General features: G+C 35.1%; 1 protein-coding gene across 10 annotated transcripts in view; it reads left to right on the forward strand.

Moving 5' to 3' along the window:
* The window catches only part of LRCH1 (leucine rich repeats and calponin homology domain containing 1), a 119,010-nt gene that overhangs the window by 82,683 nt on the left and 23,743 nt on the right, over positions 1 to 12,584 (forward strand). For 9 of the 10 annotated variants that reach the window (XM_085215837.1, XM_085215838.1, XM_085215843.1 and 6 more), the window contains 2 exons: positions 590 to 662; positions 12,302 to 12,411. In XM_085215837.1, the coding sequence (XP_085071963.1) occupies positions 590 to 662; positions 12,302 to 12,411 (183 nt within the window). Of the gene's footprint in view, positions 1 to 589; positions 663 to 5,684; positions 5,790 to 12,301; positions 12,412 to 12,584 lie in introns of all 10 variants that reach the window. The other variant, XM_085215847.1, reaches the window with a different exon arrangement.

Genomic DNA, 12,584 nt, shown 5'->3' on the forward strand with positions numbered 1-12,584 from the left:
ATGAGCACCCAGTTTTGGTGACAGTACTCCCATAGATTCCATTCTCATGAATGTTTTTTAAATAGGATTTGTTTTCTGGAGTTTGGTTTTAAGACTTTTCCTTTGTTATCATTGTATAACCATCACAATTCTACTGTGAGATCTATGATTAATTTCCACCTTTCTGCATTTTAGGCAGAATTCAGTGTTGCAGGGGAAATAGTTAAGCAGAATGGTAATTCTGATTCACTGAAAGAAACACATCTAAGGAAAAATTTGTCTTTGTTTTGTTCTTCTAAATGTACAATGCCACAGAAGCGTATGTTGAATGGAACCAAATGGTTTTGTGGGAGAAAACTGAGAAACAATCACACTTATTTATAGCTAGGGCCAATATGCTGCAGATGTCAGTCAGCAAGTTCAGTTTATTTTCCAGTAAAGGAGTGGTATTGAATAAAACTGAGAGATCGTTGTAGGTTCAAGGCTATGTGATCAGATTGTGGTGAAATAGTTGTAGCATGCAGTATTGCTAATTTTTGTATTTTAGTCAGTTTCCCTGTGATATTCTGGACACTGCTCTTATTTGAATTTATGTTCTTAAATTATACAGAACAAAGATAAAAGTCCAACGCTGTCTCCTACTACAAACAACACAATCCCTTTTGGCCTGAAGCCACGATCAGGTATTGTAGGAAAGAAAATCAATCAATTTTTGTACTTTTTCACATCTGTGCTATTAATAGATACTTGTATTTTCATTTTCTCTTACAATTCAGTGATGAAAACACTTTCTGTATTCTGAAGGCTAGAACACTGTCTATATGTTTGACTTGAGATAAAATTTGTAATAACTCTGTTTAATGCATTTTATGTACATCAGTTTTTACCCTTTTCTGATAAATCAGGTGTTTTATTAATTATATTTATACACACACACACACATTTAAAAAGAAGCACATACAAACGCACATTTTATACATGTATGGGTATACAGTATGATAAAATATGTTGGTAAATAATATGAGAATAACCAGACTTGTTTAGAAAATGCTTATGTGTGAGTCTCTCAGTAGTTATAATTGTGTAAGGAGAAGTGGTTTGAGGAAGATCAGATGTTTTCTTCAGCCTGCAAATGAGTTTAAAGAATTTGCAATGTGCCAAATGTGTATTGCAGATTCACATGCAGTTTATTAGAGGGGAGGGAAAAAAGTAGGACGAAGTCAACAAAATAAACTGTAATGTATTTGAGGGCTTCCCTTAAAAGCAGGGTATGTTACAGGTAAACTCTGTTCTTACCTTCTCTGTGCTCAGGTGGTCAGTATTGATTGTCAGTGCTGTTAAGTCACATCACCTCTAAAGAATAACCTTAATATTTTAAGTATGCTTCAGCATTCAGTGGCTGTAATTCTGTTTTCTCACATTCACTACAAATGCTTTTAGTCGAATGCTGGTAAACCACTACAAGCTTGTAGCTTCCATAACAAAATACCTTGGCAATAATGGCAGCAGTTTCGTATTTGAATGTAGTTTAGGAAATTGTACCCATAGATTTGTTTTTAAGGTTTACAGAGCAAAGAAAGTGTTATTGAACAAACCTTGCTTCGTAAAGAAAGCATTTTAAATTTCCTGCATTGTTATAATATAGAAGTTGGGCAGATCTGTTCATTTCAATTTCATAGTATGTTGCTAAACTCTGACTATTATTTTTCTTCCTGATGCTTCAGAAGAATTATTTCTTAACATACAAAGTATGGATTAAATGATGAGCAAAAGGAGCCTTTCAGGACTTGAAAAAACATGATTTGAATAATATTGTTCAGTCCAGTGTCAACTGCTAGGAGAGATACATGCAAAGGCAATGTCAGAATACAGACTTTCATAGGAGGTAGCCTGCGCTCTGCTGAACTGCCAGTGAAATTTGCTGCCAGGAACTGGAAGCAGTATTGTAGAATTGAATGAAAGCAAGACTGTGATTTTGTATTCAAGTTAGTTTAGCACACGTTTCCTAGTTTTGGCATATCAGTTGTCTCAAGACATTCTATATCCATTGACTGTAATACATAAAGAGAAAAATACGCTTTCCAAAAATAGCATAGCTAATCTTTCTTGGAGAGTTTCCAGAAGGACTGGATTGCAGGGGCTGCAATGTCCTGCAACGTTCCTACAAGACTAGTGATGGGAGACCCAGACCTGCACAACTCCTCCAGTTCCCCCATGTATATTGAAACACTGTAACCTCATTAAATACTAATGTCAGTTGATTATAATCTGCTATTTTGCTGCTTTGTACCAATACAAATTTATATATATATATTTGAATCACTGACTATGCCAGTACTATAATGTTGTTTGGTCACAGCTGTGGGATATAGAAAACCCATTTATCTGGATTTGTTTTCCTTTCCATTATCGTACACTACAGAACCACCAACTGAGAGCCATTTCTGCAGTCTTTTACCTCATTGCAGTGCAGTTTCAGTGATGTTGCCTTAGATTTATACTGCAGTAAGGCAGTTGAATTTGACAGTAGTAAAACTTGAAGTCCGACATCAGATAAAACAGCAGTATATTAGCTATGTAACACAGTGTGGCAAAATAAAACCTTACAATGGAGTAGGGATACTGCATATTGTTTCCTCCCATCTTGCTGCTCTGTAATTGCAGTAGAAATAGTATTTAAATTTATTTTGCCAGCGCTAAGAAAAAGATATAGATAAAAGTAGTTTGCAGCTCAAGATACTGGCATATTTGTGAATCCTGCACATTTTTCCTGCCAGTTTGCCACAGCTAGTTCCTTCACTGTTACAGCTTTTTGTACAAGTCTTGTGTGAGTTTGAACCATTCTCTCACTGTCTTAATTTGTTCTTCTTAACTACACACTGCCCCAAAGCTGAGCTGTCTGGTCTAGAGGTCCAGCAGTTCTGTGATCCAGAAAAGTTTTTCAGCATAGTGTATAGTTTATTTTGATAGCTTTTTTATTCAAGTTCTTCATTACCTTAGGGAAAAATTTAGTAGAGCTCACTGGAGACAGTTTTTCCAGGAAAATGTATGCAAACTTAACTTTCTGAAAATGGAGAGCTTATTTTCAGTTTGTTTTCGTCTATTTTTAATGAATGTTGCTTTCTATTTGACTTTGTTCCCCTCAGTGTTTCTTAATGACTTATGTCTCTTCCAAATCTGAAAGTAAAACATTCTAGATTTCTGGTAATGCTTAAAAAAAAAAAAAAAATTAAAAAAAAAAAAATAGAATCACACACACAAAGTAAAGTGCTTCCAAAAGATAAACCACTGTGGCTTAAGCTTCTGTGTTAGTATGTGCTATACTAGTACATTCTGGCATGTTTACAGGACTGAAGATCTTTCATTTTAAAGCTAGCTGAAATATTGGGAAAATTCCTATCTGATGGTTGACTTGGTATCCAAAGAAAATGTTTTGAAAGATAATAGTGTTTGACTTCTTGATGGATTCCTTTCAAGGATCGGTTGTTTACACAGAAAGTAATAAGATCTTAAAAGGAAAAAAAAAATCTGATTATTTTATCCTTATAAATATTTTATAGTGAATGGGCTTCTCAAATTCATATTCAGTTGGAAACTTTAAAATCATTCTTAAAAGGAATAAATAATTATAAGTTCAATTAGAACCACACTTTTGTTCTTGGGATGAGCTTTTGCTCTGAAATTGGAGCCACTCAAAATAGCTACTAAACTTAAACCTTCTGCACTTGATTCATGAATTAATTAAAATACCAAGTGATACCAATTGTAGAAACTGAGTTTCACAAAGTCCTTGCTGTAATCGTTAAAATGAGATATAAACATCTTGCTCCTAATAGATTATCTGTGTACTTTGGAAAATCATGTGAATCCTAGTTGCCAGTATAATTAAAGGCTGCTTGTTATTTTCCATAAATCAGTATTCTGTTACCTCGTGTTGAATTCTGCTTGGAGTTTGAGTGCTATTGTGTTTATTCAGGTTTGGCTGACCTATTGTCTCTGTAGTCAGAAGCAATAAGGAAGCTTTTAAAAAGTGCATATCTGAAGAGAGAGAACTCTTGAACAGGTAAATGTGGAGGAGAGTCTAAGGTGAATTTTTATACAACATTGTCTGAATTATCATCTTGTTAATGCAGATTCCAGAACTTTTAGAGAAGGAGAAAGTATGCAATTAAGTTCCTTATGGCTAATTTGGAATGATATAAATTGAGAGCTGGGCTTTACCTTGGACTTCCTTCTGTTACAAGTTTTTGCAGTTTTTTAATCTATGTAGTGGTTTTCAGTTGATTCAGGCTTGCAGTTTAGCATTCAGAGCAGAGGTAGTATGTAATCTCCAGTTTAGTTTGAGGAGAATGGATGTGACTTGTGTGTGCAGTTAAGTAGATGAAACGTGGAAGTACGTATACAGAAAAGCAAGAAATGAGGAAAGAACTCATTTTGGTGGCAGAAAAGGTAGAGAACTGGGATCAGATACAGGAAAAACTCTTTAAGGAGCGACATCTTTGTGAAGGGTAAGGAAGGTGAGATGTAAATTATGTGATGAATGATTGCAGGCCAGTAGAAAGCTTTGAAAGGATGAATGGTGTGATGAAGATAAACAGGGATGAGATATTTTAAGGATGTCAGTGTTCATTTCTGAAACACCATAGAGTGGAGATTTGAGGAAAGCTTTTCCACAATCACATCAGGAGACAAGTATAAAGTAAGATATGGTAGGGAAAGAATGAAAAGGTCCACTGGAAGATTTGAGGGAAAAACAGAAAGTGTTGTCATGACTTGTAGGAAGACAGAATGCAGAAAGAATGGAGAGGCTGTGTTGCTGCAGCCTCTCTGGACAGATGAAGTCTGGTGTGCTGTAGTGAGCTCAGTTGAATTATCAGTGATTTTGTGCTTGTTATAATGCTGTATACAGAGCAGGTTTGTGGTACAGACTCTGGATCCTCCTTGGGAGGTGTTGCACATCTCTACTCTTGTCCTTGGAAAGTCTGCCAGTGTTGCTAAGGACCAGAACTTTCCTAGTTCCTGTTGTAAATTTGGTCTTAACGTTGTGGCAATTAGCAAGAAATAGAAGTAGTGCTGCATAAACTATGAACTGATTAAAGCAAAAGGAAAACATCTCTACTGCACGTTCTTACAGGACATATTTCAACAGGACAAGAATTCAGGGGATTAAATGAGAATTCCGTGTAGTTGCTACCTATTGAAATTAGCTGGGATGTTAGTGTAACAATATATTTATATGTACATATACATTTGACAATTGCAAAAATAACTAAATTCTTCTTTTCCAAACTACTTAGTTTTGAACTTTGAAACTTCACAGAGATGCATTTACCATTTGACTGGCAGGCTCAAGGTTTTTGTCAGTCTATAACATAAAATCTATGGGTACTTTTTCTTAAAATGTGATTGTAAACAATTTCTGTGAAATGCTATGGTTACAATGATCTTGTTAAGCTTAACAGCTTTAACTGCACATATAATGTCTGATTTGCAAGTACTAACATATAACCTTTCGCTCTTTTTATTCTGCACCACCTTTCTTTCATTCTTTTCTTCAAAAATTACGCATTTTGTATTAATCACCTTTGAATTGCATCTTCATTGCCATGCAACCCTAACGCCATATATGCAATGCTGCTGCCTGCCCTCTTCCCCTACCCCGGTCCTTACACCACCATGGACTGGCTGTCACTCCCCTTCAGCAGACCCATCCCTCAGTCTTCCTCCTGTCTCCTTCAACACACTTACACAGGCACAAACATGGGACAGCTTTAGCTACAGTATACCATCTGAAGGAGACAGTGACAATGGTAGGTGTTCCATACATAATTTACTTAATTTTATGCTTTCAGAAAACTCAGTATGTGACAAATGTCCTGTGTGGCTAAGGATGAAAGCTAGTACTCTTCAGCAAATGTTTATAACACCAAATGCCTCAGGGGATGAATGTTAACTTTCTGTAAAATATGTAGTATCAAAAGGAAATGAGTGGAGAGTGTCACTGTTTTCAAGTCTGGCAAACCAACTTTTCCTGTGATACCTATTTCCCAGAGCTATTTCCAATACAGATATATTTACTACTTCTATTTTCAAGTTTATAAAAGTTGCACTCAAGCAGCAATTAATTTTGTTGCTGTCTTTTCTGCGTTTATGACTTTTTAAGTAAAAGCTGACTTAAAAATATCTAGTTCCCATCTGCAGTTGTTGATGCAGGTGTATAACTAACTTAATTAGAGAAGGAATCCAAGAAGAAACAAAGCTGAAAGAGTCAGATAAGCAAGAGACCACTGACATCCATCCAACAGAAACCTAGTCAAGATGGAATCTCTAACTGCTTGTTAGTAAAGATAAACAAGGTTATTGCTGTAGTAAATGATTTCCAGCAATAAGCATTTTTTCCTCAATTTAGAAAAGAAATCTCTTGATTCTTCTTCGTAATATTGTCTCTTCTGGCATATTACAGCTTCTAAGCTGTATTATTCCCTCCTTATGAACTACTTTTAATTCAGAAATAACTTTCTTGTGTTACTTTTCTGTTTAATAAGTAAATCTTAGATTTCTTTTTTTTTTTTTTTTTTTTTTTTTTTGAGAATGCTTTGTTTTTCAGGAAATAAACAGTATTTGCCCTGTGCTAACCTAATACTTCTAACTACTCAAATTCTTTGTTTTATAATTATTACTGCTAACTTCAGTCTTGGTGTCACATGCAGAAGTCTGTGATTGGAGATAAAATTCCATAAACATTAAGCTGTTAAAGTTCATTATGTTGTTTACGTACTTAGTTTTTGCAAGAAAAATCTTACATCAATAATATACTTTCATCAGTTAGGAAGCTTTAACAATACTACAAATGATACAGTTTTAAAAACTAGTTAAGAGATAAGGAATTGTATTAGTGGAGCTTTTGTTATAAGCAAATTAAGGGCACACAGATGGAAAATTGTGCTGGAAAGCCGTTTTTCGAAGTAAACTTTAATTAACAAGATAACAATCTCCATCTTTTAAAATCAGATTATTTTTTCTTGGTGTTGTTTAGGTTTATTATGGAAAATAAATGTGTTACACCTCTTCAAGATTATATATATCTGTATATATGCTAAAGAATTTTCCGTCATGGAAAGCTGGCAGTGGCTAAGGACTCGGTAACATGAAGGGTTTTCTCTTCATGACTTGCAGGTTGTGTAGTCATTTTACATTTGCAGAGTATGGTGTTATAATATATCCCAGTGTAACCTGAGCTTTTGCACTCACTTTTTACTTCTGTGTGTTGACGTAAACTACGATAAATTCCAGTTGTCATTTACCAATTTCTACCAGTTTATGATTCAATCTTAATCTTAGTGATATTTTTAAGAGTTCAGTAAATAGTATCATCTATGTTAATCAAGATTTGTTATTGTTTTACTCTTTAGATGATGTGAGCAGTATAGACTACTTCATGCATATATGTTTAGGGGAGGTAGATCTCTTGTGTTATCCAAATCTGAAGACAAATGCAAATATTAGTGTTTATTATCTTTGTCAGTTACAACAGAAAACTACTTTTACAATCTTTCATATTATTTTAAAATCAGGACTGTTGCCTTTCTATTTAGAGTTTTTCGAAGGCTGTTTATTGTCTTGGGCATATCTTACTCTGCTAGGAAGTAAAATGAACCAGAAATAATTCTACAGCACTGAAGTTAATTGGCACAGCATGATTCAAATCCATAACAAACCAGTTAATAAACAATACCAAAACAAACAACTTTCGCTTTCCAAAACAGGATGGCTTCATTCAGTTTACCTTTTGGTACCTCTGCCTGAGCAAAGGATATTCCCAACTGTACCAAGACATCGTGTAGGAGAGAGCTGGGATTGCACAGACCAAAACTGTGCCAGGAATCAATAACCTAATGGCATTGGGTGTTCATAGGCCAGTACTCAGATCCGTTCACCATTGCTAGTATAGATCATAGAATCATAGAATGGCATGGGTTGAAAGGGACCTCAAGGATCACTGATCTCCAACCCCCCTGCTGCAGGCAGGGCTGCCAACTTGCATATCTAATACTAGATGTATATGGAGTAACGTGTAATATATAATGTAATACTAGATGTAGCTTTTGATATAGAAATGCCATCACAGTAGCATCTTAATACTTTACTCAGTGTAATTTCTTCTGTGGTGTAGTTTCTGGCTACTGATCTGTAATGGAGGAGGAGGAGTGCAGAGTTTCTGGCAGCTTATAAAGCGTGCAACAGACGGGTCTCAGAAGACCAATATCCATAACACTGGGGCTTTTTTAATCTAGCAAATAATGTCACTGTTACTTAAACAAATTTGGACTGAATAAAGCAAGCAAAGATGTATCTGATTGTAACCTTTCAGCTTTACTTCAGCTTTTCCTGTCACTAGTCTAACCCTTCTTGTCAGTTATATTAGTAGAGGCAGGTTAAATCATTTAGGTGCTTTTCTGATGGATAATGTTGTCAGCTAAGTGCTTAGGATACTAAATCCTTGATGAGCTTTAAGTACATTAAGTAAATATACTTACATACATTGCAAAGAAGTACAAAAATGAAAATTTTCACAAGGAAATTTCTCCTTTACTGTAATATACAAAATACATACTTTGTGTTTATTAACCATTGAGCTTGTTGAAACTACATAATATATAACTTCATAACTACTTAACTATGGATTCAGAAAGCAAAAATTCTGTTTTACTATCTAAAAAAGGAAGAAATAGACCTTCAGGCATGTTGTGATGTACGGGCTCCCCTTGCTGGAAAACACGTGTAATGCAGAGAAGCAAGCAATACTTAAGAATTTCAAAACCTCCTATATTAGAATATTTTTTTCTTTAAATTCAATAAGTGGCTGAAACTTTTATAACTAATACTTTCAAGTTTGTTTTTTTTTTTTTTTTATATAAATTAGTTAGTCCTGTTTCGTTTTATTCATAAACTTCTTCTAATTGCAGCTTCCCATAGCCAGGAGATTAGCCTTCGGTTTTCCTCTTAGTGCATTCGTGAATAGTATTGAATAAATAAGTTTGATATTTGCATTTCATTAACAGATGTTTGTAGTTTGAAATCTGAACTATGTTTGGAACATTCATACTGACTTAGCAAAGGCCTGAACAAAGGACAGCTAGAGCCAAACTAAATGAAGACCATATTAAAACTCCATTTGACTTTCAAAATTGGACATAAATATTAAATTATGCTTTAATAGAGAATCTGACATGCTGCTGCTACTAAAACTATAGTGGTATTCAAATACCTTTTAAATATGGTATTACTCTTTGAGCATTTGTTTAAGTATTTAATATGTAGGAGAAAGAATTGTTAGAGTTGTGTAGTGGACTATTTCTAACATAAAAGTCTTCACTTAAAATTGCTGCTTTTTATAAGTGTGGCAAGAGATTTTTTTATTATAGAAATCTTCTATAAATTGTTACAGATTTCCTAATCCGGAAAAATAAATTTTATTTCAGTGCTATTCTGGAGCATAATAGAACTCCTTGGTTAAGAGTTTCTGCACGTTGAGAACCCGGGAGTTACTTTAGGACTGAAAAAAAAAATAATCATATGCTTCATTAAATAACATTTTAGTTATTTCAAATGGTTTGATTTTCACCATGCATGCTTTCATGTATCTGCTAACTGCTAGTGTTCAAAGTTATCTAAATTAATGGGTAATGCTTTTGAAATGTCTTAGTTAAGTCTATAGATTGTTATGCTTCATGACAACAGTTGCTACAGCAGTTATTTTTAACAGCCTCTGTATGTTTGGATATGTATATATACAGAAGTCATAGCTATTCATATACCTCTACAAAATGTTAGGAAGCATGTATCTGCTGACACGGAGTGCTTTGTAAACAGAAGTCTATTCTAAGGTGGCAGTTTGCCTTTATGGAAAGGCACAGATTAAATGCCACTACAGTTGTGAAAATGCTGCATCTCAAGGCATGGTTATATTATTCACATTATTTCTGAGAGATCTGCGCGAGAAATGATTTTAGTTGCCATGTTCATGTGCCAATGTACAGATGCTATTTGGTCGTGACGTTGGTGAAGCTATGTAGCATGCTGCAGGCATTGTCTGTATTTCTGTCCTGCATCTTCTCCCAGGAAACTCCTCCACTATGCTAGTGGGATTAAGGATAAAGATTAGTAACTCTGTAATGTGTGAGTGCTCAGATTAAAAGCAGTTTTGTTTAGCAAATGGCCTTTAATATGGCATTTCCTAAATTTACTGATTTAACGGTAGAATAACAGATTTCAGTTGCCCGAAGTGATAGTGAAATAATGACTCTGTGAGTCAAGTAATGGAAGAAATCAAGTATGATAACTTATTGTGTCTTGGTGCCTTTAGTAAGTAACCTATGCCAATGTCAGGAGCTCCATCTTTAATAAGCAAGCAACAATTGCTTCCTGTTGGCTGAGCTGCCTTAGATGGTGTCTGTTTCCCTTTGGCTAGAGAAGTAGCTTAGATTATTATTACTTATTTCACCTGCCTAAAATTAAATGAGATGTCAGGTCAGTGAACTTGTCTGGGATTTCAAAATATTTCTCACACATAAACTTTGTTTTGTATATCAGGAGTCCTAGGTGCTAGAGAATGCAATTTCATGTGTTGTCTCTCTACTGAGTTTGGGACTTCATTAACATTTTTCTTTGTCAGAATGTAGACGAAATTTCCCTCCACCGAGATCTCAATTTCTTATTTCATTACATATTTTAGGGACTGATTTTGAAAACTATCAATTGAACTGCAACCAAAATAAAAATTGAGATGCCATAATTTTCAATGGAATTACTGTGGTTATACTTATGAGCACCTACCCTACATTTTTGACTAACTCATCTTTTTTCTTACTGTAGGGGTAAAATTTGCTGATTTGCCCTTTTGGGAAATAAAAGACTGTTCTATTGTGTTACTGACTGACTCAGTGATTATCCTCTCTTTTCTTCTGCAATTTCAGCAAGCTGCAATCAACCCAGGTGCGGCTTCCTTCCCTTCCATCCTCTTGTTGACTACATAATAGAGGAGGAAGAGACTAATCAGGGAAAGGCTGTGTTCTCCTTAGCTTCTGGCAATCAGTTTTGCTCAGTGCAATCTTAACAGCCATTGCTAGAGCAAAGGGGCTTATTATTTTGAGCTTGGGATAATATTCCATGAAAATATATTGTGGAAAACCTGCTTGTAATGTATTTGGTCCTTGGTGAGTTAACTTCCGTAGAGAAGTAGAGAAGCTTGTTACTGAAATTGATGCAAGAGTCTTTGCTGATACCTACTGTTTGCAGGAAATTTAGCCAGCTCACAAAAACCAAGGCCACTTCAAAGTCTGTGAGAAATTTCTCTAACCAGGTTATTATATTTAGTGGGTATATCTTCTCTAATAATGGCTCAGTGGGATAGAAATCTGAATCTTTAGCTGTCTTAAATTAATAAGGTTAAGATTGAATGGTAGCTGTCTGTAAAACAGTTGAAAGAAAGCTTATGGGTTTTGCACTCTGTTAATTGGTACCCAGGATGTTGTGTTGCATTCAGGAGAGAGGCAGGAAATTAATAATACAGAATCCTTCTCTCTCAAGCACTGTCATTTGATGTAATAATCAGGCTGGCACATAAATTGTCTGAACAGTGACAGTTGCATTTTGTGTAACTGTAATTGAGCATGCATCTTCTTGTTCTTCAGACCCATTCAAAAAGTCCTTCATCAAAAGACAGCGTATGCAGGCATATACATCCAGAGCTTTCACATAATTATTCCAGGGAACTATAAGTTAAATTGTTAAAGTCATACAGTCCACAGACATAGGATTGATGGGAAGGAGTACTGGGGAGTGTTTATGCAATGTTATGTTCACAATATGACTTCTTAATGTAGGCAGACTTACTGAACGACTGTAAAGTTAAGTTTCTAGAAATCTAGCACATTATTTTGTTTGGCAGATTATTTAAATGTAACCTTATCCAGTAAGCAGTTGTGTCCAATCTAGGAGGATGCTTGTCATAATTTGTTACACAGCTCACCATATTGTAGGAGGGTTCTGCTTAAATGAAATGCTCCCTGTCAAGTTAGATCAGAATGTCTAAGGTACAATGCTAGTGCTTAATTGTCTGACAGAAGCTGCCTGTCAGTATTAGGATATGGTTAAAACATTAAAAACTCCATTGATAATATTTGGTGCTGTTCGGAACTGTCCACCTCATGGCAGAGAAAATTTTGGTCAGAGATGGTGCTGAAGGCTTTTGCTTCATTTAGAAATAAATAACTCAAAGTGTTGGTTTTTGAACTAAAATCTGTCATCTTAAAAATCACAGTGTTCTTAAGACCACAAAGAAATTTGGAATCAATAGACCCACAGTTTACAATTCGGAGGAAAATGGAGCAGATGAGAGAAGAGAGAGAGCTTGTTGAACAGCTGCGTGAGGTACGTAAGTGTTGGTAGAACTGTGCTGATCTAACATTTTTCATTTTCGTTGGGAAAGTTGCATAATCAGGAAAATATTAAAAAAAAAAAACAAAAACCCAACAGATGAGACAATATTACTTTTGTAAATAATGTGGGTGAGGCCATTCTTGAAGCACTTTATTCTGGTTTGA

This window comes from Meleagris gallopavo, chromosome 1, assembly GCF_905368555.1.
Source record: "Meleagris gallopavo chromosome 1, MGAL_WU_HG_1.1, whole genome shotgun sequence".
In the NCBI taxonomy this organism is placed as follows: domain Eukaryota; kingdom Metazoa; phylum Chordata; class Aves; order Galliformes; family Phasianidae; genus Meleagris; species Meleagris gallopavo.